We start from the raw sequence: 24,570 nt of genomic DNA on the forward strand, positions 1-24,570 counted from the left end.
ATGAGGCACTGCTTCCAACAATGTAGAGCCCTTGGCTGCTTTACTTGGAGAGTCTGGCTTCTGTGCCAAATTTATGTATCATTCTGTGTACTTTCTAGCTGCAGTCCCTTTAAAAGCCAACTGTGGGTAATCATCTCAGGGAATAGGCATCTATGTTGTAACCCTTGAAGAATGTTAGCAATCTTTTATTTTTCTCCATAATTTTAAAGTCTTGTTGTTTCATAAGCTTATTTATTCTCTGACTTCATTTGGCAAATATTGTTTGACAAATATTCTTGAGCTACTACCATTAGATACCAGGTATTTTGTTTGGTTCTGAGAATAAAATGTTAAATCTAATAGACCCAGACTGTGCCTTCATAGAGTGGGGAGGACAGATACCGGACAAACAATTACAAAGAAGTTTGAGGAGTATAATGAGGGAAGTACAGAGTTCTGTGGAAGCACTTAGTATTAGCATAGCTATCTCAGTTCCACTACTTGTTGGCAGAGAGATCATAATAAAGTTGCTTAACCACTCAAGGTTCATTTCCTCATATGTAAAATTGTGGCCAATAATAGCACCTACTTCATAGATTATTTTTATTAGGATTAAATTTTTAAAAACACATTTAGCGCAGTATTTGGCACATAGTAAGTACCCAATAAATGTTAACTGCAATAATAAAATAACATTAATTTTACATTCCAAATCATTTTATTGCATTAATTTATACTTCTAAAACTTTAAAGTCGGTTTTTTAAATTCTCGGCAGCTATATTTTTTCACTTCTGACTCAAGGCTTTTAAAACTTCTTTATGTTTGTCTATTAATTCAGTTCCTCAGGCATTATTTTATTCAACAAATATTTATTGGGTGCCCACTATATACCAGACTCTGTGTCAGGCACTGATAATAAAATGCTGAGCACAACAAATAGGATCCTTTCCCTGAGGAGCTTACAGTCTACTGAAACGGATGGGCATTAAATAAACCATCACAGGAAGAAGTACAGGATCACAAATGGTCTCAACATAGGTGTAAGTACATTTAAAGAAAAAAAGATAATGATCTTTAACAGGGCGAAGGCAAATGAGATTCAAGCTATAAAATTAGAACTAGTCCTAATGTCATGAAAATATTATACTTTCTTCTAAAGCCCCAATCCTAAAATAATAAGGATTAATCTTAAAGGCTAGAATATGTGTTTCCAATAAGCTACTTCTTTGCTCTATAAGGTAGCTGAACAAAACATACTATTTATTACAATTTTGCAACAGGCTACATTATTCAGATAAGGACAGTTTAAACATGGTCACATCATTTAAAATGATAGCTACACTAAAACTGTTAACATTAGAAATATACTATTCTATTTCAATCCAACAATGCCAGCTGCAACATACATGTTTGTTTTGCCAGTGAAAACAAGCAGACACATTAATGAATACACTGATGTTTTATTTAATTTGTTTCCAACCCCAGCTCAAAGTGCTTTAAAATGTGGATTCTGGAATCTACCCTAACTGTGAAAACTGTGGCCAGTTACTTAGAATCTCAGTGCTCAGTTTCTTTATTTAGTAAAGTGGGGTTAACAATAGTATCTACCTGAAGTGTTAGAAGAGAATGTGACATGTGCCAGTTGTGGTGGCTCATGCCTGTAATCTTAGCTCTTATGGAGGGAGAGGTAGGAAGATAGCTGGAGCCCAGGAGTCTGAGACTTGCCTGGACAATATAGCAAGATCTTGTTCTCCAAAATAAGGGAAAAAAAGAGACAAAGAAAAGAAGAGAATGTGACATATATTGAGAACCCAGTAATACTAGGAATGAAATGGTAGCTATAGACGCTAAGCTTAATTTTTTTTTCTTTTTCTGTTTTTTTGTTTTGTTTCTTTTTGTTGTTGTTATTTTGGTGTGTGTGTGTGTGTGTGTGTGTGTGTGTGTGTGTGAGAGAGAGAGAGACAGAGTTTCGCTCTTGTTGCCCAGGCTGGAGTGCAATGCCGCGATCTGGGCTCACCGCAACCTCTGCTTGCTGGGTTCAAGTGAGTCTTCTGAGTCAGCCTCCCAAGTAGCTGAAATTACAGGCATATGCCACCACACCTGGCTAATGTTGTATTTTTAGTAGAGATGGGGTTTCTCCATGTTGGTCAGGCTGGTCTCGAACTCCCGACCTCAGGTGATCCCCCCCACCTTGACCTCCCAAAGTGCTGGGATTACAGGCGTGAGCCACCACGCCCGGCCTCTAAGGTTAAATTTTTAAAAATGAAGGATATGACTTAGGGTGACCAGCCTCCCTAAGTTGCTGGGGACTGTAGGGTTTCACCTGAGGAAGAACTTCCAGTGAGTCTCGTGAACCAATGATGAAATGTATGATGAATCAAGAATCATGATAAATCTAATTTGGGATACTTGAGGGTCATGAATTTTAGTCCTTGAATTTTGATTGGTTAACAATATTTTAGTGTTTGCCATATCCCAGAAGCAGAAAGCCAGGGAATAATAAATGGCGCCTCAAGCACACCTAGACCAGTCTACTCCTTCCTAAAATAGGCAGAATTTACCACCTATGCTTTAACAAAGGCTTGAATAAGCATCGTATTTAGAGAGGAGAGTTAAAGGTAACAGAGAGACCACTGGTGTTTAGATATGTCCTAAGAGCATCACAATAGGTATAGAATGAAGAATAATGCTAAATTAAATTCTGGCATTCTTGCTTTTTTCTTATTCTTCTCATGGAAGGTATATATATTATCTGATGTATTGCTTCCTTTATAAACCTTGAACCTTAATATGGTGTCTAGCAAATGTTTGGTTTTTAACAAAAAATTGTAGAGTTGAATATTTCTTAAGGCTGAAGAGATAAACTTTTTATATTCATTTTTTTCACTTTACAGATCAGTGCCTATTGCAAATTTATAGATCAATTTAAAGAGAATTAGAAAGTTCCAAAGTTTGTTGTCACACAATTGACTTTGCAGGTTGGTATTTATTTTATCAAACATCACTTACATGCTCTTTACAAATCTAGCTTTGGGAAATTACCATGGTTAGTTTTCTTAGCTCATGCTTCACAATGTACGCAGTTTTGCCAATTGTTGTAATGTCAATATGGGAAATATAATATGCTAAATACAGCTACTGTATTTAGCAACTGTTCCAGTAAAGCATTCTCCAGCTGTCTGGGAGTCACAATCCGTAGTCTTAAATAGATGTATCTGTCATCAGTTTCATTAGCTTCGGATTATATGTGTCATCTGTTGGTTTTGGGTGTAAACTGGCGTGTGCAAATGTTTTTCTCATAATATATTTTTTTAAAAGGCACACAATTCCCTAGATATTCATTTTATTCCACAAATTCAGAATCCATAAATTTATTCCACAAATTCAGAATCCACAAATAATTTTGTATTTTAATTATATGTTATATTCTCATTTATTTGATCTATTATTTATTATTATCATCTATTTCATTTATTATATCCATTATATTTTCATTTCTGATGCCAGAATCCACCTGTGACTATTAAACATGTAGAGAGGTCTGTTTGCCCTACATCATTCCCTAGTTCTTGCTGAGCATGTACTTAATGGGAAGCTGCAGCAGAGGACTGGGACAGCCTTAAATTGTTGGGGAAATGGTAACGGAGAGTCTATTTTCATCAAATTGAGAGGCTGAGTGATTAACGTACATGCAATAAACTTAATAGATTTGAGGCAGTTTGCATGGTAAGTACAGATGGGCTAATGACATACAAAAGTAAAAGGAGAAAATATTTACTAAAAGATCCTACAACACAGAAATGTATAAGAAAAGACATAGACTTTAACCCTGAGCTTCCTCGTTCACAAGGGTAAAAGAGAAAAACAGGACAGTTACTTCACTTTAATTGTTTAGAACAATGACTCCCAAATTAGTACTCCCTAAGGAAAGTTAAAGACAAGTAATTAGGACCTGGGTATCTCTCATCCCTGAGTCAAACAAAGAAGCTCCATGTTCACCTGTTTTCCATATTAGACCAGTTTCCATATTAACAGCGCTGGGGAATGAGAGAGGGGAAGGTTTAGTTGGTAGTACCTGAGATTTCTGGGGTGTAAATGTACATACTATGTCCAATTTCAAGCTATCAACATGACATAACCAATCACAATGTTGGGAAGAGATGCGCACAGTTGACTCTCATGAGGTAAATTCTTGTCTGGATGACTGATTTGCCTCTTTAGTGCATCTGCTCTGCAAATTACAATTAATTACCAGTGATATGTTGATCACTCCAAGTATATCTCTGGCTTCTCTTTCTCTCCTTAGCCTTTAGAATCATTTTCTAATTACCTATTGGATATCTTTATTTTCAGGTTCAGCAGACAATTTATACTCAGTATGTCCAAAACCAAATTCACTCCCCCATATACACACATATACTCCTGAATTCCCTCTCTCTTAATGGCATCATTATCTGCCCAATCATTGACAAGGAAACATGGGAGGTATCCTAGAAAACTTTACCTTCCACATCAGTTGAGCATCAAAGACTATTTTTTTACCCAAAAAATACTTGTCAAATCAATCCTATTCTCTCCTTCTTTATCTGTACTCCTTTAGTTCAGACCTTCATTTTTGTATTATAATAACCTCCCTACTGGTTTGACCTTTTCCCATTCATTTCCAAATTTTTATGAGTTATTTTATCAAATATGGTTTGTATAACAAAACACTCATTGAAAACTACTCAATGAAAATCCATGGACCTCACAGACACTAAAATGTTTTGCTACAGTTTGCTTCCAGCCTATTTTTTCATTTTCATCTGCTAATGAATCTCCTATAATAAAGATGTTAAAAAATAATTTCTGCTCCTTCTCAACCACAAGCTTAAGACAGATATCACAAATTAATCACAGCCAAGCTTTCACATGGAATAAGGATATAGCTTCAGAAATCTCATCATTCAACCATGGCTTTCAAGCAGCTACCTACACACTCACAGGAATTTGTTCGTGAAAGGCAGCATACTTGACACCCATTTATCCTCTCTTCCACTTTTTATACCATAACAATACTTGTCATTCAAAGGAGACACCATGTGGAATTATGCCATCATGTCTTTGAACATGCTATTCCGTTTACCTGAATTATCTTCCCCATTCATATTTTTCATATATTTACCTTTCATGTTTCAAATTTTCTCTCAGGTGTCACTTTTTCTTTGACATTTCCATGACACCATCCAATCCCCCAAACTCCAAGGAAGCTAAACCCTTTATCCTCTGTGCATTATAATTATCTATATGCTGACTCCTCAACTAGATTGAGTTTTGTAGAAAAGGAAAGTATCTAATTCGTCTTTGTTTTCTTAATACCTAACATATTTCCCAGGACACAGTAGGTTCATAATAGATGATTGTACAATTACTGAAATATACAAGAACACACACACAAACCTGCCTCTAGCCCATTCCTCACCCCCAATTAATCTCCCTAGACTAATTAGTTTTAGATGTTTATAAAGTGTAGAACAAATATCAGATCCACCTTTAGTCCCCATGATGACTTTACTACTAGTTAAAGTAAGATGTGTAATTTGGTACTTCCCATAATAGATTGAACTGGTTAATTCCAAAGCATTCAGGCTCAAAGAGATGAGGAGAATCCAGTAAGTCAATAAGAAAAACCTTACTTCATCAATAGGAACTAGATAGAAATATAACTCTAAAGCTCTATATCCTTTCTTTCTATGTCTTTTAAAAAGAAGCAAAAACATTGAGGCTATAAAATATAGAAAACATTTTTAAATCAGAAAGAAAGAAATATATACATTTCAGGAAGATTTTTCTACCACTATATATAATGCTATGTCTAAATAGGATTTTCTTACAAACTTCTGAGAATTAGAAAAAAATCATTTCTTGAGTATTCTTTGGAATTGTCATTTCAGTGGTGATGAGAAACATGCATTTGAAAGACAATATGAATAACAATATGCTTTGTCTAATGTCTGCTCTCAGTATTTGACTGGTATACTTGGAGTAAATCCATGAAATATTTGACCATAAAATTGTCAACACTGCAAGAGGATTTTCCTTGCCTGATGTAAGGTTGCCAGATATTTAGTTTGAACTCAACTATATGGATAAATAAGAATCTCCATCTAAGCTATGAACAATTATTGTCCTTGATTTCCTATTCCACATCACCAGCAATGATCCTAGGTTCTTAAATATTCACCACAGAAACAACCTAAGTTTATATATGTTGCAGTATAGACTTTTTTTTCCTTCTCCTTCCAAGGCTCATTTTTTTAATTCATTATTTTCTCATTTCTTAAATCAGAGATTCTTAGGATGAGTTTATGGTGTCCATGAACCCTTAACACTACATATAAAACATGCAAAATATATGTATATTTTTCTTGGGAATAGTATAGTTTTAATATTTTTTACAAAGGTATGTGCACCAAAAAACCCATGAAAGACTGATCCATTAAGTTGCTTTCTGTTCAATATTCCCTCTTGAACAATATTTTCCTTTTATTATTTGCTATGTGCTCAATCTCTACAACTGTGAGAGCTTCATTTCCCATTTATATTTAGATGATATCCTGATTATGGACAACAGCTACCACACTCCGACTCGCTCTTAAGCTCCAGATCTGTATTTCTAAATGCTACTGGACTGACCCCTTAACCTCATTATGTCATTCCAAAATAATGACTGAAGGCCAATTCATTGGATTTGGCACTGGAAAGACAAGGCGGCCTGCCCTCAAAGACATTTTTATACAACTATCCTTTACTGAGCACATAATATGTTCTAGGAATTGTGCTACATATTTTACCTTAAAAATTGCATCCCATTTAATTCTCACAACAAATCTGTGAGGTTTACAGATAAGGAAATTGAGGTTTCAGAGAAATTACATAACCTACTTAAAATTATGTAATAACTTAGTTGGGAAGACCAAATTTGAATTGATTTTGTCTGTCTCTAGGGTCCAAGTTTTTATCACTATGTACTTCTTTTAATAGTTCATGGTTGGAAGCAGGTCATTACGATAACATTTACACTATGGCAAGCACAGGATCACCTACTACTTAAAAATCCTCTGCAATTACCAGTTCCCTCAATAACCAAGTCCATACTCTTTAGCTCAGTTTATAATTTGGCCTCAGCCTACATCTCAGTCCTCTATTGCCAGCATATTCTCCATCTACAGTCTAGCACCTAGTTACACCAGACTACTGATCCTTTCTTCAATACATCATGTTCTCCTCTCATGCTTCTCTGCCTTGTATATGTCATCCAGTAGGCTGGAAATTCATTTGTCCCTCTTGTCTTCTTAGGAGAATTATTTTATTTTCATAACCTATTCAAACGAGTGTCACCTTCTAAGTAACTCACTGAGGCAAAATTAGTGAATTTGCCTCCCTGTTCTCCTATAACACTTATGCCCTTACCATAGGGCTTGGATGTAATCATTTGTTTACTGATCTTTCTCCATTCCTAGATAAATCCCTTGGGGAGAGGAGCTATGTTAGGTTTCTCTTGCACCAGCGATGGTAGTGCATTACCTAGAACATATGGCAGGGTATTCAGTAAGTGTTTGTATAATGAATAGTATTCAAACTTTATCTGCCTTTGATGTTGAGCATCTTTATAGAGACAGAAAACCTCAATATAACATATCTTTGATATGGCCATTTTCTGTATGCATAAATATCATTTAAGTAATATTACATAAATGCTCCACAAAATATGGATAGCTTTTACATTTTTATGTATACTTTTGACATTGTTTTCTAGAAGTTTGACTTTAACTCTTCAACTGTTTGACCAGCTGACACATATATGGAGGGGAAACTATTATATGGGGCTATGAAGAAGGTGATATTTTCTAACTTGCTTGCTTGGTAAAATAATTTTTTGTGTAAGAAATGAGATTTCAGAAAAGTCACAATTAAAAAAAGAAAAAAGAAATAAGAAAAGACTTGGAAGAGGTATGAGAAAACCCATGAGAGTCTGTTCAAGAAGAAGATGGCAATGATGAACGTTGGAGAGGGGTGCCAACGTAATTCAATGGGAGAAACAATAGTCTTTTCAGCAGAAGTGCTGGGACAACTGGATATCCAGATGCAAAAGAATGAAGTTGTACCCTTACCTCACAAAATTTACAAAAATTAACACAAAGTGGATAAAATATCTAAATGTAATAACCAGAACTACAAAACTCTTAAAAGACAATATAGAGACAAATTTTTATGATTTCAGTTTTGACAATGGTTTCTTAAATAGGACACAAAATTGATGAAATAACAAGCGATGATTTTAAAAAATTAGACAAATTGGACAAACAATGATAAAAGTACAAGCAGTGATAAGCATAAGCAATTATAGAAATTACATAAATTGGACTTTATCAAAATTAAAAACTTTTGTGCATCAAAGAACACTGTCGAGATATAAAGAATTACACTGTCGAGTGTAAAGAAAACCCACAGAATGGGAGAAAATATTTGCAAATCACATATCTAAGAGTCTAGTATCCAGAACATATAAGTAACTCCTACAACTCAATAATAAAATAACCAAATTTAAAAATGAGCCAAGAGTTTGAATAAACATACCTCCAAAGACAATAAAAAATGGCCAATCAACACAGGAAAACATGCTCATATTATGGAAATCAAAACCACAATGAAATATCACTTTATCCCTACTAAGATGGCTACAATAAAAAGGACAACAATAACAAATGCTGGGAAAGATGTAGAAAAATTTGGACTTCCATATGTTGCTGATGGGAATGTAAAAAGGTATAGCCACTTGGAAAACAGTTTGGCAGTTCCTCAAAAAGTTAAACATATAGTTATCATATAACACAGTAATTTTATTCCTAGATATATACTTAAGAGAAATGAAAATACATGTTCTCACAAAAACTTGTATATAAATATTCATAGCAGCATTATTCAAAATAGCCAAAAATAGAAACAACCCAATTGCCCATCAACTGATGAAGGGAATAGACAAATGTGGTATATCTACACAATGAAATAATATTCAGGCATAAAAAATGAAGTATTAATACATGCTACAACATAGACGAACCTTGAAAACATTATGATAAGTGAATGAAACTAATCAAAAAAGACCATATATTGTATAAGCCACCCGCCCCCTGCCTTTTTTCTGAGATGGAGTCTCCCTCTGTCACTCAGGCTGGAGTGCAGTGGTGCGATCTTGGCTCATTGCAACCTCTGCCTCCCAGGTTCAAGCGATTCTCCTGCTTCAGCTTCCTGAGTAGCTGGGATTACAGGCGCCCGCCACCATGCCTGGCTAATTTTTGTGTTTTCAGTAGAGACAGGGTTTCACCATATTGGCCAGCCTGGTCTTGAATTTCTGACCTCAAGTGATCTGCTCACCGTGGCCTCCCAAAGTGCTGGGATTACAGGCATGAGCCACCCCATCCAGCCTTTTATGAGCCTATTTATATGAAATTTCCAGAATATGCCAATCCACAGAAGCAGAAAATAGATCAGCGTTTTCTAATAGCTGGCAGAAGGAGGAATGGGTAGTGACTGCTAGTGAGTATGGAGCTGCTTTTTGGGATGATGAAAATGTTCTGGAATTAGTACCGATAGCTTTGTAATCTTGTGAATATACTAAAAACCACTGAACTGAACACTAAAGTGATAAATGTTATGGTACATAAATTTTATTTCATTTTTTCAAAAAGTACTTTTTACATAGCATTGTTGTAAGACTAAATTAAAGAAAGTATGTAACGTGCACAGGACCTGTAATCGATAAATACTAATTCTTATTTTTTTTTAAAAGGATTGAATGGTAAAGATGGCTTTCATTCATTTGGGGGAATTAAAAATAATTACAGTTTATATAAGATATGGAAAGAGGATACAAATCTGTTAAAATATTTTTTTCAAAATACTTTGTATAGGGCTAATGAATCAAAGGGACCACTTTATCCACATTTTCCTGACTAGTGAAATTTGCGCTAATGTAGGTACACCAAGCTGTACTTCTTATAAGTATCACTACAATAACAAACACCTAGGGATGGACACAGCACTCCAATAACTGTGTGAACTCATTACCAAATTATTATTATGACTAATATGTTGGTTGCTATATCACATAACAGATATGAAAAAATACAATGTAATCACAACAACGCCAGAGTTTCATATCATCGTTAATAGAGCTACTGGCTGTAGCAAAAATATTTTAAATTATCAAAGCTAACCTATAATCTTTTCACAGGTACAATACGTAGTGGTGAACATTTAACTTTAAATAGCACAGCACATTGTAAAAGTCACCCTATGTCATAAGAAGTGTATATAAATAATTATGATTCTACATCCCTGAAAAATGTGCATGCTGCACTAAATGTTTAATGTGTCCTTGACCAAAGGGGAATACAACATTAATTTTGTTTTGAGGACAAGTGGACTCCAGACAAAAATAGGTAACTTAGGTAGATACAACAGTTTTAGAAAATTCTGTTCCTGAGGTGGTGGGATTTTTAGGGAACTTACCTTTCTCAAGAACATAATTTCAAAAGACACTCTGTAAATTCATCAAAGTTTAATGATGAAGAGACACAATAAATGTTATGAAGTTTAGTGGGGGATACTTTGGAAGTGAATGCCAAAGATTAAAATTTAGAGAAGACCACAACCAAGAAACAGTTCACAAAGTTTTAGTTGAATGAAAAATTTTAAAAAAGCACATCCAACTTCTTCAAACAATTTGTTTCTTCTGAGATTCCAGGTTTAATTTTGGTTATCCCATGACAAGTAGTTCACAACACTGGGAAAAGAAAGGAAAAAAAAAAGAAAAAATATATTTTATTTGCATAGTTCATATTTTTAATATTAATGTACATATCTAAGAATGTTTTCTTCATAGAGCTTTCATTCTACTTTTGTTTTATGTGTAATTAAAACTGAAGAGGATTTGACATCCCAAATCCTTTTTAAATGTTTTTCTGTATATGGTCAGCAGAAAACACAAAATATAGTGATCCTTCCACCTCAGTCTCCTAAGTAGCTGGGACTACAGGAACGTGCCACCACACCCAGCTATTTGTTTATTTTTCATAGAGATAGGGTCTCACTATGTTGCACATGCTCCAGCTATCATTTATTGACTAATTCTAACCTTAATGAAATCGTTCCTGATTTTTAGATTTACCTCCAATTTCCCCATCCCATCTTAAATACTACCACAAACTGTTCTGAAAACTCTTTCCTAAATACACATAAGTTTCCTTCTCAAGAACCCATAATTTCTCCTTGTTCATCAAATCAATTTTAAGTATCAATCCTAAGATACCCCATCAACTAATCTAACTTTGCTTTCTTATCTAACGGCATTTTCCCCATTCCCTAACGCATACCTTCCACTTCAATCAGACTAATTTTCTTAATTTCCTCAATATGTCAGATTCATACTTCTCACTTTATCATGTTTAATTAGAAAACCTACTTGCCACTTACTTAAATTGTACCCATTCTACAAGATCCATCTCATGCAGTACTTGCTTGTGCCATATGTTCTTCACAATAACTTAAATTTTATCTTGTATTGATTAAGACGTTTAATCAATAAGCCACATTTCTCATGTAATTGAAGAACAGGCTGGTGAAATCTTAAGTGCTTAATCAATGTGCATTGAATTGAGCTAAATTTATATACTTAACTTGAATTTATATGCTTCAATATTGTACTGTTGAGGTTAAACATCTTAAAAATTACTTTCATATTATTTTATATTATTTGGTCACTCCCAAGTTTTCTCAGCTACAGAGCTCATGAGGTTGAGACCACAGTGAGCTGTAGTTGTGCCACTGCACTCAGCCCAGGTGACAGAGCAAGATCTTGTCTTAAATAAAAATAAATGACAGATGAAAACTTTATTCCATCATATGATGTAATTTTATACACGTGGAAGTAAATGAATAAGCTTTCATGCACAGAGCACTGGAAATTTTGATGTAGTTTATTCTGTCCAATATATAAAATTACCTAGGAAAGTAATGAGCACTTAGTGTAATTCTCCTGTTTTCTGAGTTCACCTATTAAGGAAAACTGAAGAGTGTTTTCATAGTCAAGGTTCAACTGAATTTAAGTCCTGAGGGATGAAAACTAAAGTATATACACACATATATATTTTAGGAAACTTTCTTAGGAGATACACACACACACACACCCCTCCTAAGAAAGTCTCAAGGGAAAAAATGTCAGTGGGATGAGCCCTTTTAGGAGAAGCAGAATAAAAGACTGATTACAAATCAAAAAGCCAAAGAAGAAGCCACAGACAGAAATGGAGACAAGATCCAGAAGCCAGGCTGAAACAGGAGGGCAACAAATCAAGTCAGGAAATAACTGATATGAAGCACATCGGTGCCTTAATAGTGGCTGAATATGTGGGCTAGGTTAAAGGTGATAAAGTCTCTTGACGCCATAAATATAACACATATTTCTAAAAAGAAATTCATTGAAAAGGGGGAGGATAATTATTTTATTCCTTTAGAAAGTATAAGATCAAAGCACAGAGCAACATTTTTCCAAATCTGCTCAAAATCTTGCCAGACATGGTGTTATGTCAGTCCACTTCCACTTACAGAATTAGCCATAGTGCTTCTAATTATGACCACTGCAAAAAAAGTAAAAATACTAGCAAAATGTAAATTGAAGTGAAAGCTATTCATTTATAGGAAAGGTATCATACAAACTCACAGACCTTCTTAGAACTGGAGATTTATAAACTTTAGATACCAATTGAATATGCAATTGTTTCTTCTGCATTATTTGCCCAGGAGAACCAATACTTCACAAACTGTGTTTAGACTTTATTAGCTGAGCAAAATTAATGACAAGAGAATGCCACGAGACAATTTTGATAGTTGTTTTTCATATCATGAATACTTATCTTTCAAAAGAGGAAGCAATGTTAAATATGCTTAATATGGTTTAATCCTCTCAAAGACTTTGTAAGGTATGAATGAAACTTGCACATGTGTGTCAGTTAGGTTTTAGTACAGGAAACAGATAAGTTCCAGGTATTTCAAGTAAATAGGGATTTAAAACAGGGAATAAAATGCTTACTAAATCTTTGGAAAGGCTAGAGAGAGAGGCTCTAGGCTGGGAATTCAGAAATGTTTCCATAACACTGTAGAACTGACTTATTAGAGAAAGATGACCTTTGCTTCAATCAGAAAAGTGGGGACTTCAGAAGTCACTATAAAATTTATTGGCTTCAAAAACACACCACTGTAGCCACAACTAAGAGATCAGGGAGCAACTACTGCTCACACCCCTACAGCCTCTCAAACCCTAGAACTTGGATGCTGGAACCCATCACAGAAAAATCATGTTTCCACAATCTCACTTATTAGCAGAAAACAATGGAAGCAGCAGGAAGATAACCTCCACTTGACTTTTGCTTCCAACTCTCAACAAGTGCATCTAATTGGATGAAACTTATTTACATTTGGAAGTTTAATGGCACAAGAATCTGAGAAAATTTAGTTTTTAGCTTTCCAGCTGCTGTAGTATAGAAATACACAGTATGGAAAAGTGCAAATGGTTGCCAGTTGGCCATATCCACCATACTGAGATTCAAAGGTTTTAGAAATTTCTTATCCAAGGTCACAGAACTTGTGAGTGCTAGAGCAACAAACTTGAATTCAAAGATTTTGGCCACTTGCCCAGTACTCTTTCCACTACATCAGTCTACAGCACTGATTACTCTCTGAAGACATTTGCCAAAGGAGACATATTTTCAAATCTTGTGCTAATTATATTTTTCACTGAAGCATTAATTCAGGCATCTGTGAACATTGTTACCTTTTAGTCTTATGTCAAACCTAGTTCTTCTTCCAAACGCAGACTTAATCTTATTTTACAGTAATTACAGTTAAACCAACACTGCTAGGGTTTAATACCTTTGAGTATTTTTCTCAGCAGGCTTGCTGCTTAATCCGTTTAATGTCAGAACAACACAAACCTTCTTATTAAAATGGGGGAAAGGACATTATTAGAGACCGCATTAGTGGCTTTTTCTTCTTTGGGGTAAAACCTACCAATATGGCAATATTTGCACCTTATCTTTATTTTGTTTTCTGCTGACCACATACAGAAAAACATTAAAAAAGGAAAGATTTCAGATGTTAAATCCCCTTGAATTCTAACTACACATAAAAGAAAAGTAGAATGAAAGCTCTCTGAAGCAAATATTCCTAGATTTGTACTTTAATATTAAAATAAAAAATATGAACTATGCAAGTATTTGGACAAAATGAAAAAATATAATGCCTCAGTAATATCTCATTCATATTCAATTAAATCATCACTTTCATTTCAAATGCACTTTAAAGTAATTTGGGGAACATATTTTAAAATGTACATACAATGACCTAAGTACAAAAATTCCTAACATATACCTTAAGAGAAAAATAGAAATTACTACCTAACACTTCTGATTAGACTTAAGCAACAATACTATGTTAAAATTAAAGAGGTGATTAAATTCATATAAATAAAAGGTACATATCATGATTGTAGTTAGAAGAGATTTGATTGCGCTTTTTAAACAAGGAGATAATTATTGTCCAAGAGTTGTTAGATCAAGTGGATCTAGTAGTTTTGTGCTAAGAGCATATAGAAAAGAATATAATAAAGAAACAATATATGTGGTTGTTAAGGATCAAATAAAGACGTTATCTGAGTCTTGTGTAGGTTAGATTACATCAGTATCACAGATTATTTATCTCCACATATTCATTAGATACAGAATGTTAACTTTGTAAGAGTTGGCAAATTTTTAAATCAAAAGGAACTACTGTATTCAGCACACAAAGCAGTGAAGGCTGTGATTCACCTCAAGAGAAGTTTGGGGTGCTTACTAGAGAAAACAATTGATCCTGAGATTTTTCTGAACATTTCTATTTGTCATTGGAATCCATCTTTTGTAAAAGACTGTTTTCACTCCTGAAAGTCATTATGTACTCTCTCTGTGTACACACACACACACACACACACACATATACACACACCCCTCTATATATAATATACACACATATAAATGTTGAGGGGTATATTAGAGAGATCACACAATAAGGCTTTTTCCTTTGCTTTTTACATAGGAAACTAAAATAATAAGTTCAATTTAACTTCTAAATTCATTCAGATTAGAAAGAAAAATAATCAAAAATTGTGATAGTATATTTTGTTGTTGAAGGATCTTTTACATTAAAGTCAGCAGTATTATTTGATAAGTGGGCTACAGAGTAGAACTTAAAAAATATATCCCTATCTCAGTTATCCCACATATTTAGTATCTTATAAGAAATGACCAGGCCGGGCATGGTGGCTCATGCCTGTAATCCCTGTGCTTTGTGGGGCCGAGGCAGGTAGATCACCTGAGGTCAGGAGTTCGAGACCAGCCTGACCAATATGGTGAAACTCCATCTCTACTAAAATTACAAAAATTAGCTGGGTGTGGTGGCATGCACCTGTAGTCCCAGCTACGTGGAAGGCTGAGGCTGGAGAATCGCTTGAATCCGGGAGGTGGAGGTTGCAGTGAGCCGAGATCGCGCCACTGCACTCCAGCCTTAGTGACAGACTGAGACTCCATCTCAAAAAACAAAACAAAACAAAAAACAAACAAAAAGAAATGACCAAAGACCATAAGTTGTAAACTACAGAAGTTGAAGGCACCTTTACAATGATTTTATATATATGTAATTATATATATTATTTAATATATATATGTTTGTGTGTGTGTACTTGCTTTTTAAACAGACTTATGTTGGACATATATTTCAATGTCAAAGACAGTGCTTTTCATTATTCTTTAGGTAAAATAATGAGGTGTACATGACTCTAGTAAGAGCTAATTGGAAAATTATAATGTTTGACACTCCTTTACTGTTTTGTTTTCTTATTTTTTGACTATTAATTAAAAGGATGTGTAGAAAACATGAAAAATTAAGTATTAATTTCATGGTGACAGATATTTACCATCTATTTTTTCTGAGCATAACATATAGTAATATAGAACTCAGAAATTACTGGCTTAAATCAATGCTATTGTTCATTACCAAATTAACCATTATTATTCTAGTCATCTACTGAGGAGTATAGTTTCCAAATAAAACTTAAATTGCCACTTAGAGACTTGACCCTAAAGATGTAATGACATAAAGTGCTCAGTTTTGAGAAGTATATTTCACTTTGTGTACTGATGGATTTTCCTCATCTTGTTGAGCAGATACTAAAAGGTAAGAAAAGGGCTATTAAGTTACAGCTATTAAGTACTATTTCTTATTATTATTGAAAAAAATATCGTCTTTAGGTTGACTGATAATGACATTTCTTTTAGAAGGACTGAGTGTTTGTGTGCCTAAAAACCATGACCTACTTCATAACTGGCTAATACCTTCAGTGTGAACAAACTTTTTAAGAATAAACTGCTGTATGTGAGGCTATTTCTTTTATTAATATTTCATGTAGGGCATGTTTATAAATATTTGAGAAAATTCTATCAGAATGTCAACCTTTTTTTATATCCTAAAATAGGCAAATACTAATTAAAACAAAATGGTCTGGGGGATTGAATTACCCTCTACTAACCTCCATTTTTCTCATCTTGTTAATGCAGTTCTTACTGAAATTAACATTTGTCTGAACTGTTCAAGAGGAACTAAAAAAAAATCAAAGTTTGCATTTTATATCATTCATTTACTTTTTACATATACAATCAAAGCACTCTAACAGGATACAGATTGGTGTTTTTACTCATATAGGTGTATGTCAACTTTCTTTTATAGGGGAGATTTGCTTCAAAGAATTATACAAAAAGCTGGCATAAATATGACCACTCACAAAATGTGTTTAAATAAGTAAATAATATGGAAAAATACAACACAAATATGTAATGAATATTTGAAAACCCTGGTTTCTGAAGAGTTTAGATAGGGATTGCTTACATTATAATCTACTTGGTATTTCTTTAAATACTAATGTATCCCAAAATAATTATTCGATTCACATGCTTTTCTCTGAAACATATTTGCTTTATGTAATTTATTTAAAGGCTCAGATAACCAGAATGAATTCAACCTAACGCAAGGATTAAAAGAATGTAAGAGATCTGTCCAAGATCTGGGAATACATCGAATCCTTCCTACTCATTTTCATCAGAAGCCCTCGCCTCTGTGAAGACAGATGGGAGCTCCATCTACATTCAGGCAGGAAGGCCACTCAACTAAAGTTTAAAGTTTTACAAGGAAAATTCCTACAGCTTGCTTTAGGAGGGAAGGGTGGAGAACATTCTGTTTTACAGGACACTCCACCCTCAGCTATATCCCCTTGATTGATTATGTAACCAGATCTCCTTCATCAACTTACCAATCAGGTAATGGCAGGTATTTCTGATGCTTGGTATGGGGTCTGAGTGAGGAGGGTCCTAAAAATATTACTTATGCAGCTGTTTTGCATAGCATTAAAGTGAAAAGCTTTAACTTGCAGTACAAGTTAACATTTGTTCCAGACTTTTTTTTTTAAACTATTATTTTAGCATGTAAGCCTTATAGACATAAATCCTGTCTACTGATACATTATAAAGTCTTAGAAAAGTCAGCGATTATATACAGGAAAGTAGATAAAGGAGAAATTTCAAATGCATAAGAACAAGCAAAAAGGTATTTGTAAGGTATTAGAAACTATTAGCATTTTAGTATAAATAACTGGTGAATACAGCAAAATGAATAATTTGTGGTTAGTATAAATCAGCCAAATTCTTGAAATGCACAACTAACTACACATATTCTTCAGCCCACGGAGGCCATACAATGGAGATTTGGGATTCTAACTTTGTTTTCAAAATGAAGAAGTGCAGAAACTTTGAATCTTTTAAAATTTATCTTACATCTGTTTCCTGTAACATCAAGATTTAGAGCAAGGTCTAAAGCTTTATCTTAGGTAAAAGCTGGGTGCCTAATATGTATCTGTCCTGACCTCCCATGGAAACAATTATCAGACTTCAGATATTTTGTCTCTCAATTTTTTAACTTGAAAGTACATGGCTATTTATTTTTGCACTTATTTTTTGTTTTTATTGTGCAATTTTTCAACATATGGCAAAGTTGAAAGAATACCACAAATGTTTGTATACCTTTCATAATTGTGTATATGTGTATGTGTGTATATATATATATGAATGTTGCAGCATGCATTTCCTGAGAATGAGGATCTTCTCTTTATTCTAGAGGTATATACCTCTACAGGTGATAGAGGTATATAACCACAATACCTCTATCACCTGTAAAATCCCGATTCCAGGACACAACATAGATAAATTAAATAAAAATTTTTGTAGTGGAGCCAAGGATCCATAATTTTTACAGTTCTCAAGTGACTACAATATGCAACAAATGTTGAGAACCACTGTCCACACATTAATTAAATTTGTTAAATATTTTCAGTAAAGAATACATTTTGTTTCTTAATATGAATAAGAATGATAGCCTTTTAAAGTTTAGCAAATCTAAATTATATATTTTAGGTCAGCATTTTACAATAATTTACATTTCCTTAAGCTGTTCTTATCAAGTTAATAATTTTCTTTGTTAAATAAATGTATTTTATCTTAATTTCAGTGTCTTCTATATCATGATTTAAAATGCAGAAAGTATGTATTATGTAGATTTCAAATATATTTATCTCCAAAGTTAAATGGATTTTAGTAAAAATGATATTTATACATATATATTTTAATAAAATGTTTAATAAATTAGACATGAATCTTAGCATGTGAAACACAAAACTTTTTTATAACTTTCCCCATAATCAAATTTCAAATTCGTGAGAATTAAAAGTCCGGAAAGAAAGAAATCGAAATCCAAACTTACTGCATGTTAACATTTTAATAGTGTACTTTCATGTGTTAAAAACCTAAATGTTTCTTGCAACAAAGCATTATCCATAAGTGAATAAAAATAATTTTGACTAATAACAAATTATTCCTATCTTGTAGTTTCTTTGTCAGAATTAAGATTAGCATTATCTATTAATTACTTCTCTGTGGCTTCTATGAGACTGTTGTATCCAAGCAAGTAAAGAAGACATTAAGCATTTAGAAACAGCCCTTAGATGTCGATGTCTGTTCTTCAGTGTTAGGAGTAAAAGCAAGCAATGTGTAAACTAATTATTTTTAATAAATGAATCAGAACAGTTCAAAGTCAGATAAGTTATACATTTTAGACTGGGGCAGAAGTCACAAGACCCAGATTCTAGGCTATGATTAGCAGGGCACTTGATCTCTCTGGGCCTGAAGTTTCTCACCTGTTAAATGAAGGATTTAGTTATGCCAAAGGTCCCAAACTTTCTCAGTTCACAGCATTCCTAGTGTCTCAGTAATTTTTTCATGGTGTTGCAAGCTAAAAGAAACACCTAACAGTTCCATTTATTAAACAGTTAAACCCAAACTTATGTTTGTCTATCCTAACAACTTAGTAGCTATTTAAAAAATAATATACATTAACATTTTTTATTCTTAATGGGATGTGCACATCTGTTGGGCACTTCATAACTTCTCAAACTTTGGAATAAACTTGGAAACCGCTACCCTCATTCCTGCTCTACAGTAATTTTCCCATAGTCCTTGTGTTTTATTACAGCAATTTACAAAAACACAGCCTCACAAAGATACGATGTCAAAAGGAATGAAGTACAATTTAATGTGTAGAAGTTCTGAACTACCTCAAGATAGTGGTTTGCATGGTGTCCAACTGATGTCACTGTGTTGGCCTTGAAAATTTAAAATATCCCATGAGAGTGCCCCTGTGAGTTTGTTGTGGTGCTCCTGGGGTGCCTCAGTACATAGTTGAGGAAGCATGGACTACCCTCTGTAAAATACTTCATATAGCTACAATGTGTGTTGTAAACTGTAAAAGACAATTCTGAGGGCCTGAGGTAAGGAGCTGCAGAATTGAAGAGGAGATTAAAAAGTGATACATGTTCAGTCTGCATGAAATACCCCTTCCTCCCCAGGTCACCTATAAAATGCCTACCTATGCCTCAAAACTCAGCTCAAGCTCCCTCAGGGTAACCTCCCCTTACCAAGTTAAATCCACCTATTATACATTCTCAGAGTATTCATTTCACAGTACTTGTCCCAGTTGTAATTATACATTCATTTGTGTAACTATCTGGTTAATTCTTGTCTCTCTCATTAGAATGTAAGCTCTAAGAGGAAAGAACATGTCTGATATCACTACTGTAACCCACAGTGTCTGGTATATTATAGGGGCTAAAATCTTGCTTAGTGAAATGAACTGTGATAGAATAGGTTTAGCATTCATTTTGATTATTTTCCTTTATTCAAGAACAGCTGATATTTATAATAGCATTCCTAAAACATTTTTCTCATACTATTTCGCAGGAGAAAGAAACCCATACACATACAGCTGCATCTGAAACCTCAGAAAGTAAGCTCAACCCAATTGATTAAAAGGATGTTCTTTGGATAAGGTAATCAAATGTTCACCGACTCTTACAGCCAAATTAATTGTTATGAGATAAAAATCACATAACTACAAAAAAAAAAACTGCTCACAAAAAAGTTTTTAAATCTTAGCAGATGGCCACAAACCATACTTTGAGAACCATGTTCCACAGTGCCAATACAGGAAGTTTCTAGATAATGGCAGCTCATTTTTTAAAAATGGCACTACACTATACTGTATTCACATGCCAGCAAAACTGTTAAGGTAAGTTCATGTCACTATTAAAATAAAATGAATTCTGGGAATTTTGTTGATATTCAATTTTAATCTTAATTATGCAAAGATCTGTTACTTAACTAAGACTATGTAACATAATACAGCATATGACTTCTGGATAATGAAAATAATCCTACAGTTAAACATAAAAAAATAAGTGTATGAAAGTCAAAATAAGGTAGAAAATGACTGCACCAAATAGCCAACAACCTTAAAAAGGGTAGGATTTTTTTAAACCACTAAATTAAGATTGGTTCATTGCATTTAGTACATCTCTTTTATGAAGAGGAGTTATAAGCTACAGAATCAATAAATTATGTTTTGATATAAATTTTTCACCCTTAAAGTTCCTAGCTAGGAGGAAATTATTCTTTTACACTTACACGTTTTAGATAGAATGGCTATAAGTAAGCACAGATAAATGAAGAAATGAAAGAGAAGGGAAAATAGAGATGGTTGATTCTGCCTCTGCAATTGCTAATTCATAAACATCAAACTTTCCCAGTGTACACAGTCTTCGTTGGGAATTTGCTCCATCTTTTTCCTTAAACTGAAAGCTGGCTTACTGAGGCTATCACTTTCCTAAAGGTCTCCCCAGTACTGCCTAATTATTTTCTCTTATCACAGGATATAGGGTGGATGTCCATCTACTTCCTTGTTGTCACTTCCCAGATCACTTTTACTTTATGCTCTTCTAAAATTAAAACAAAGATCATCGACCACAAAACACAATTGTTTTTTTGTAGCTCATGCTAGAATACCCTCTTTGTTACATCTCCTTCATCTTTCTGATCCAAAATTTAGTAGCCTACTATATCTCACCCACCGTCCTTCTTTCCTCCAGCTATGGTAGAGAACTGCTCCTCCAACTTTATGTACATTTGAATCACCTGGGAGTTCTTGTGAACTTCGGGTTCTGATTTAGTAAGGACACCCAAAGAGTCTGCATTTCCTGTAACTCTCAAAAGAAGCTGTGGAGTACTCTGAATAGCAAAGCACTGTAAGTGCTGTTTCTGTTAGTATCTAATCTATTAGTCCTAATCTCCCATTTATGCTTTGGCACTCATTCCCTCCTGCTTTCGCTATCTTAATATCTATCATTCCTTCACTGTTCCCTCAGGTTCCCTACATAGTTTATCTCTACCCCCTCTAAGCTGCTCAGTATCGCCCATTAAAGAACTAAACCAAAACTAGAAAACCCTCATTTAACCCTTCACTCCCCCTACATACCATCTGATGTGTCTCTCATCCACAGCTAAACTTGGAAGAAAAATTGTCTGCTTGAGGATGCCATTTTGTCATCTTCAGCTCAATCCTGTACCCACTTCAATGTTATTTGCAGGCCCATTACCCCAACACTGCATTCACGAAAGTCATCAGTGACTACACATTGAGAAAACAAGAATGACATTTTCAGTTTTCAACTAATTTGAATTTCTCAACAGCATTCAATATTGTTAATTACTCCCAATATTTTTCCACATGGTCCTCCATGACACAACACGTAAGAGTCCCCTTATTATCTATTTTCCTGTCTATTGTAAAGACTTCCCCCGCACACCAAAAAAGGTCAAGGAAACTCCTAGCCTTCAAGTGTCAACTCAAATCTGGCCTTCTGAAGCCTCCCCAACTAGGAAAATATACAGTCCCATTGGTTGTCTACCAGTTGTCTACCAGTTAATTGTAATTCTTAGCCACAAGTTAGCTGACCCACCATCTCTCAAACAGGTGAAGTTAAGCTCAATATTTGGCATATCTTGATATACTTTGTACAGTCTAGCTACAATGTTTGCCTATGCACGAAGATGGCTACCGGCGGGGGGGCGTCCTTACGTCCTACGTCATCACGTGCCGGGATGAGGGTGGGGCCCTCAAGGAAGATGGAATGGAATCCAGATGGGCGGGGGCAAGCAGGACGGGGCGGGGCTACGCGGGATCTGGGCGGGGCGGGGCGGGGCGGGGCCGGTGAGGGGTCGGGGGTGCTCCTGCTATTCAGCCGGTGCGCGCGGCGGCGGGAGGCACTGGCTGGGGAGTCCCCTCGACGCTCTGTTCCGAGAGCGTGCCCCGGACCGCCAGCTCAGACCAGGGGCAGCCGTGTAGCCGAACGGAAGCTGGGAGCAGCCGGGACTGGTGGCCGGCGCCCGAGCTCCGCAGGCGGGAAGCACCCAGGATTTGGGAAGTCCCGGGAGCAGCGCGGCGGCGCCTCCCTCACCCAAGGGGCCGCGGCGACGGTCACGGGGCGCGGCGCCACCGTGCGCGACCCAGGCCAGGATTCTAAATAGACGGCCCAGGCTCCTCCTCCGCCCGGGCCGCCTCACCTGCGGGCATTGCCGTGCCGCCTCCGCCGGTGTAGACGGCACCTGCGCCGCCTTGCTCGCGGGTCTCCGCCCCTCGCCCCCCCTCACTGCGCCAGGCCCAGGCAGCTCACCTGTACTGGCGCGGGCTGCGGAAGCCTGCGTGAGCCGAGGCGTTGAGGCGCGGCGCCCACGCCACTGTCCCGAGAGGACGCAGGTGGAGCGGGCGCGGCTTCGCGGAACCCGGCGCCGGCCGCCGCAGTCGTCCCAGCCTTCACCGGGTTCCGGGGACCCGGCCGCCAGTGCCCGGGGAGTAGCCGCCGCCGTCGGCTGGGCACCATGAACAGCAGCAGCGCCAACATCACCTACGCCAGTCGCAAGCGGCGGAAGCCGGTGCAGAAAACGTGAGTGTCCCGAGCGCGTCCTCATCGCGGGGGCTGGGCGCTCAGGCACGCGGGTGCGGGAGGCAGCCCCACCCCGCCCCCAAATCCCTGCGATCCTGGGATTAGGTCCATTCCCGGCACTGCCCGTGAAATCGAGGTTTGGAGGCCGGCTGGGAGACAGAGGACTTGGATTCTCCCGTTTTCAATGATTGCATTTTAAAAATTGTCCTCCCACCCATCCTCTTCCCCCGCACCAGTGCATACGCACCCTCTCACATTTGCAACTTTGTTCTTTCTGATTTGGTCCTGATTTGTTGACAGCTCTGATCTGTCTTGGGCTAATGGATTAGTTAGTATAAACCTGTCTTGAAATCTCCTTCCACTTTTAATATCCGCATGGGTTAGGTTAGAGGACGGTCTTAATTCTCATTCTTCGTAGAGTTTGGTAGGGCGAGATGTTTTAAAGAGCTAAACACATGCTGACTTTTACGGAGGGGCTAAGTGCCTCTAAAGGTACTTTTTGGTCCCCACCAACTGGCTTTGTGTTGCGCTCTTGTTTACTTATTTGGCAGCAATTTTGTAGCGCTCATCGTGACCATATCGGTAAAGTGGATAGAAGTGGTAGCAGGTGGGAGGGGATGCAACGGACAGGATACGGTGGAGGATTTGTATTCTTCAGACATCTTTTTCGGAAGCTTGCTTATCACTTTTGGGGTGGCTTTAGGGTCTGTAAAATAAAAGATTTAGAACTGCATTTGAGAGAGGTTTTCATTCTTATCATCTATCTCTGATTCTTTTCCCCTTCAAAGTTTTCTTCTAGTTGAGTGAGTACAAACTTGCTTTTGTCGTTGTCGGTTGATTTTGGTGGAATATTTGTGTGAGATGGCCAATTTTTTGTGTGTGTCAGAAAAAACTATCCGTGCTCAAAACATTTCGTGTTGTGAGGTGGTTGTATTCATGTGTTTATTCCAATTTTTTTATTTCTAGATCTCTGAGTTACTTTACCTACATGTGTTTCAAGTTTTCGTAAACAATTTTAAGAACTCTTAAACGTCTTCTCAGACCAAATCAGAAGTGTGCGTTTTGCTTAGACTCCAACTATCAC

At 36.1% G+C, this 24,570-nt stretch overlaps 1 protein-coding gene and 1 long non-coding RNA gene across 4 annotated transcripts in view; one reads left to right on the forward strand and one right to left on the reverse strand.

The window, feature by feature from the left end:
• LOC109027845 (uncharacterized) overlaps window positions 1–22,636 on the reverse strand; it is an 86,724-nt gene extending 64,088 nt beyond the window's left edge. Inside the window, exons 1-3 of one of the 2 annotated variants that reach the window (XR_002006935.3) lie at window positions 22,503–22,636; window positions 22,019–22,171; window positions 10,569–10,808 (exon numbers count right to left, since the gene is read on the reverse strand). This is a non-coding gene — a long non-coding RNA (uncharacterized lncRNA). Of the gene's footprint in view, window positions 1–10,568; window positions 10,809–22,018; window positions 22,172–22,502 lie in introns of those variants that run through there. The other variant, XR_010134606.1, reaches the window with a different exon arrangement.
• A 100-nt stretch (window positions 22,637–22,736) lies between these two features.
• AHR (aryl hydrocarbon receptor) overlaps window positions 22,737–24,570 on the forward strand; it is a 47,653-nt gene continuing 45,819 nt past the window's right edge. For both annotated transcript variants that reach the window (XR_008667389.2, XM_004045136.4), the window contains exon 1: window positions 22,737–23,486. Coding sequence is in view for 1 of the 2 variants with exons in the window: in XM_004045136.4 (XP_004045184.2) it covers window positions 23,422–23,486 (65 nt within the window). In the remaining variant the exon portion in view is untranslated. The remainder of the gene's footprint in view (window positions 23,487–24,570) is intronic.

Source organism: Gorilla gorilla, chromosome 6 (genome assembly GCF_029281585.2).
Source record: "Gorilla gorilla gorilla isolate KB3781 chromosome 6, NHGRI_mGorGor1-v2.1_pri, whole genome shotgun sequence".
NCBI lineage: Eukaryota > Metazoa > Chordata > Mammalia > Primates > Hominidae > Gorilla > Gorilla gorilla.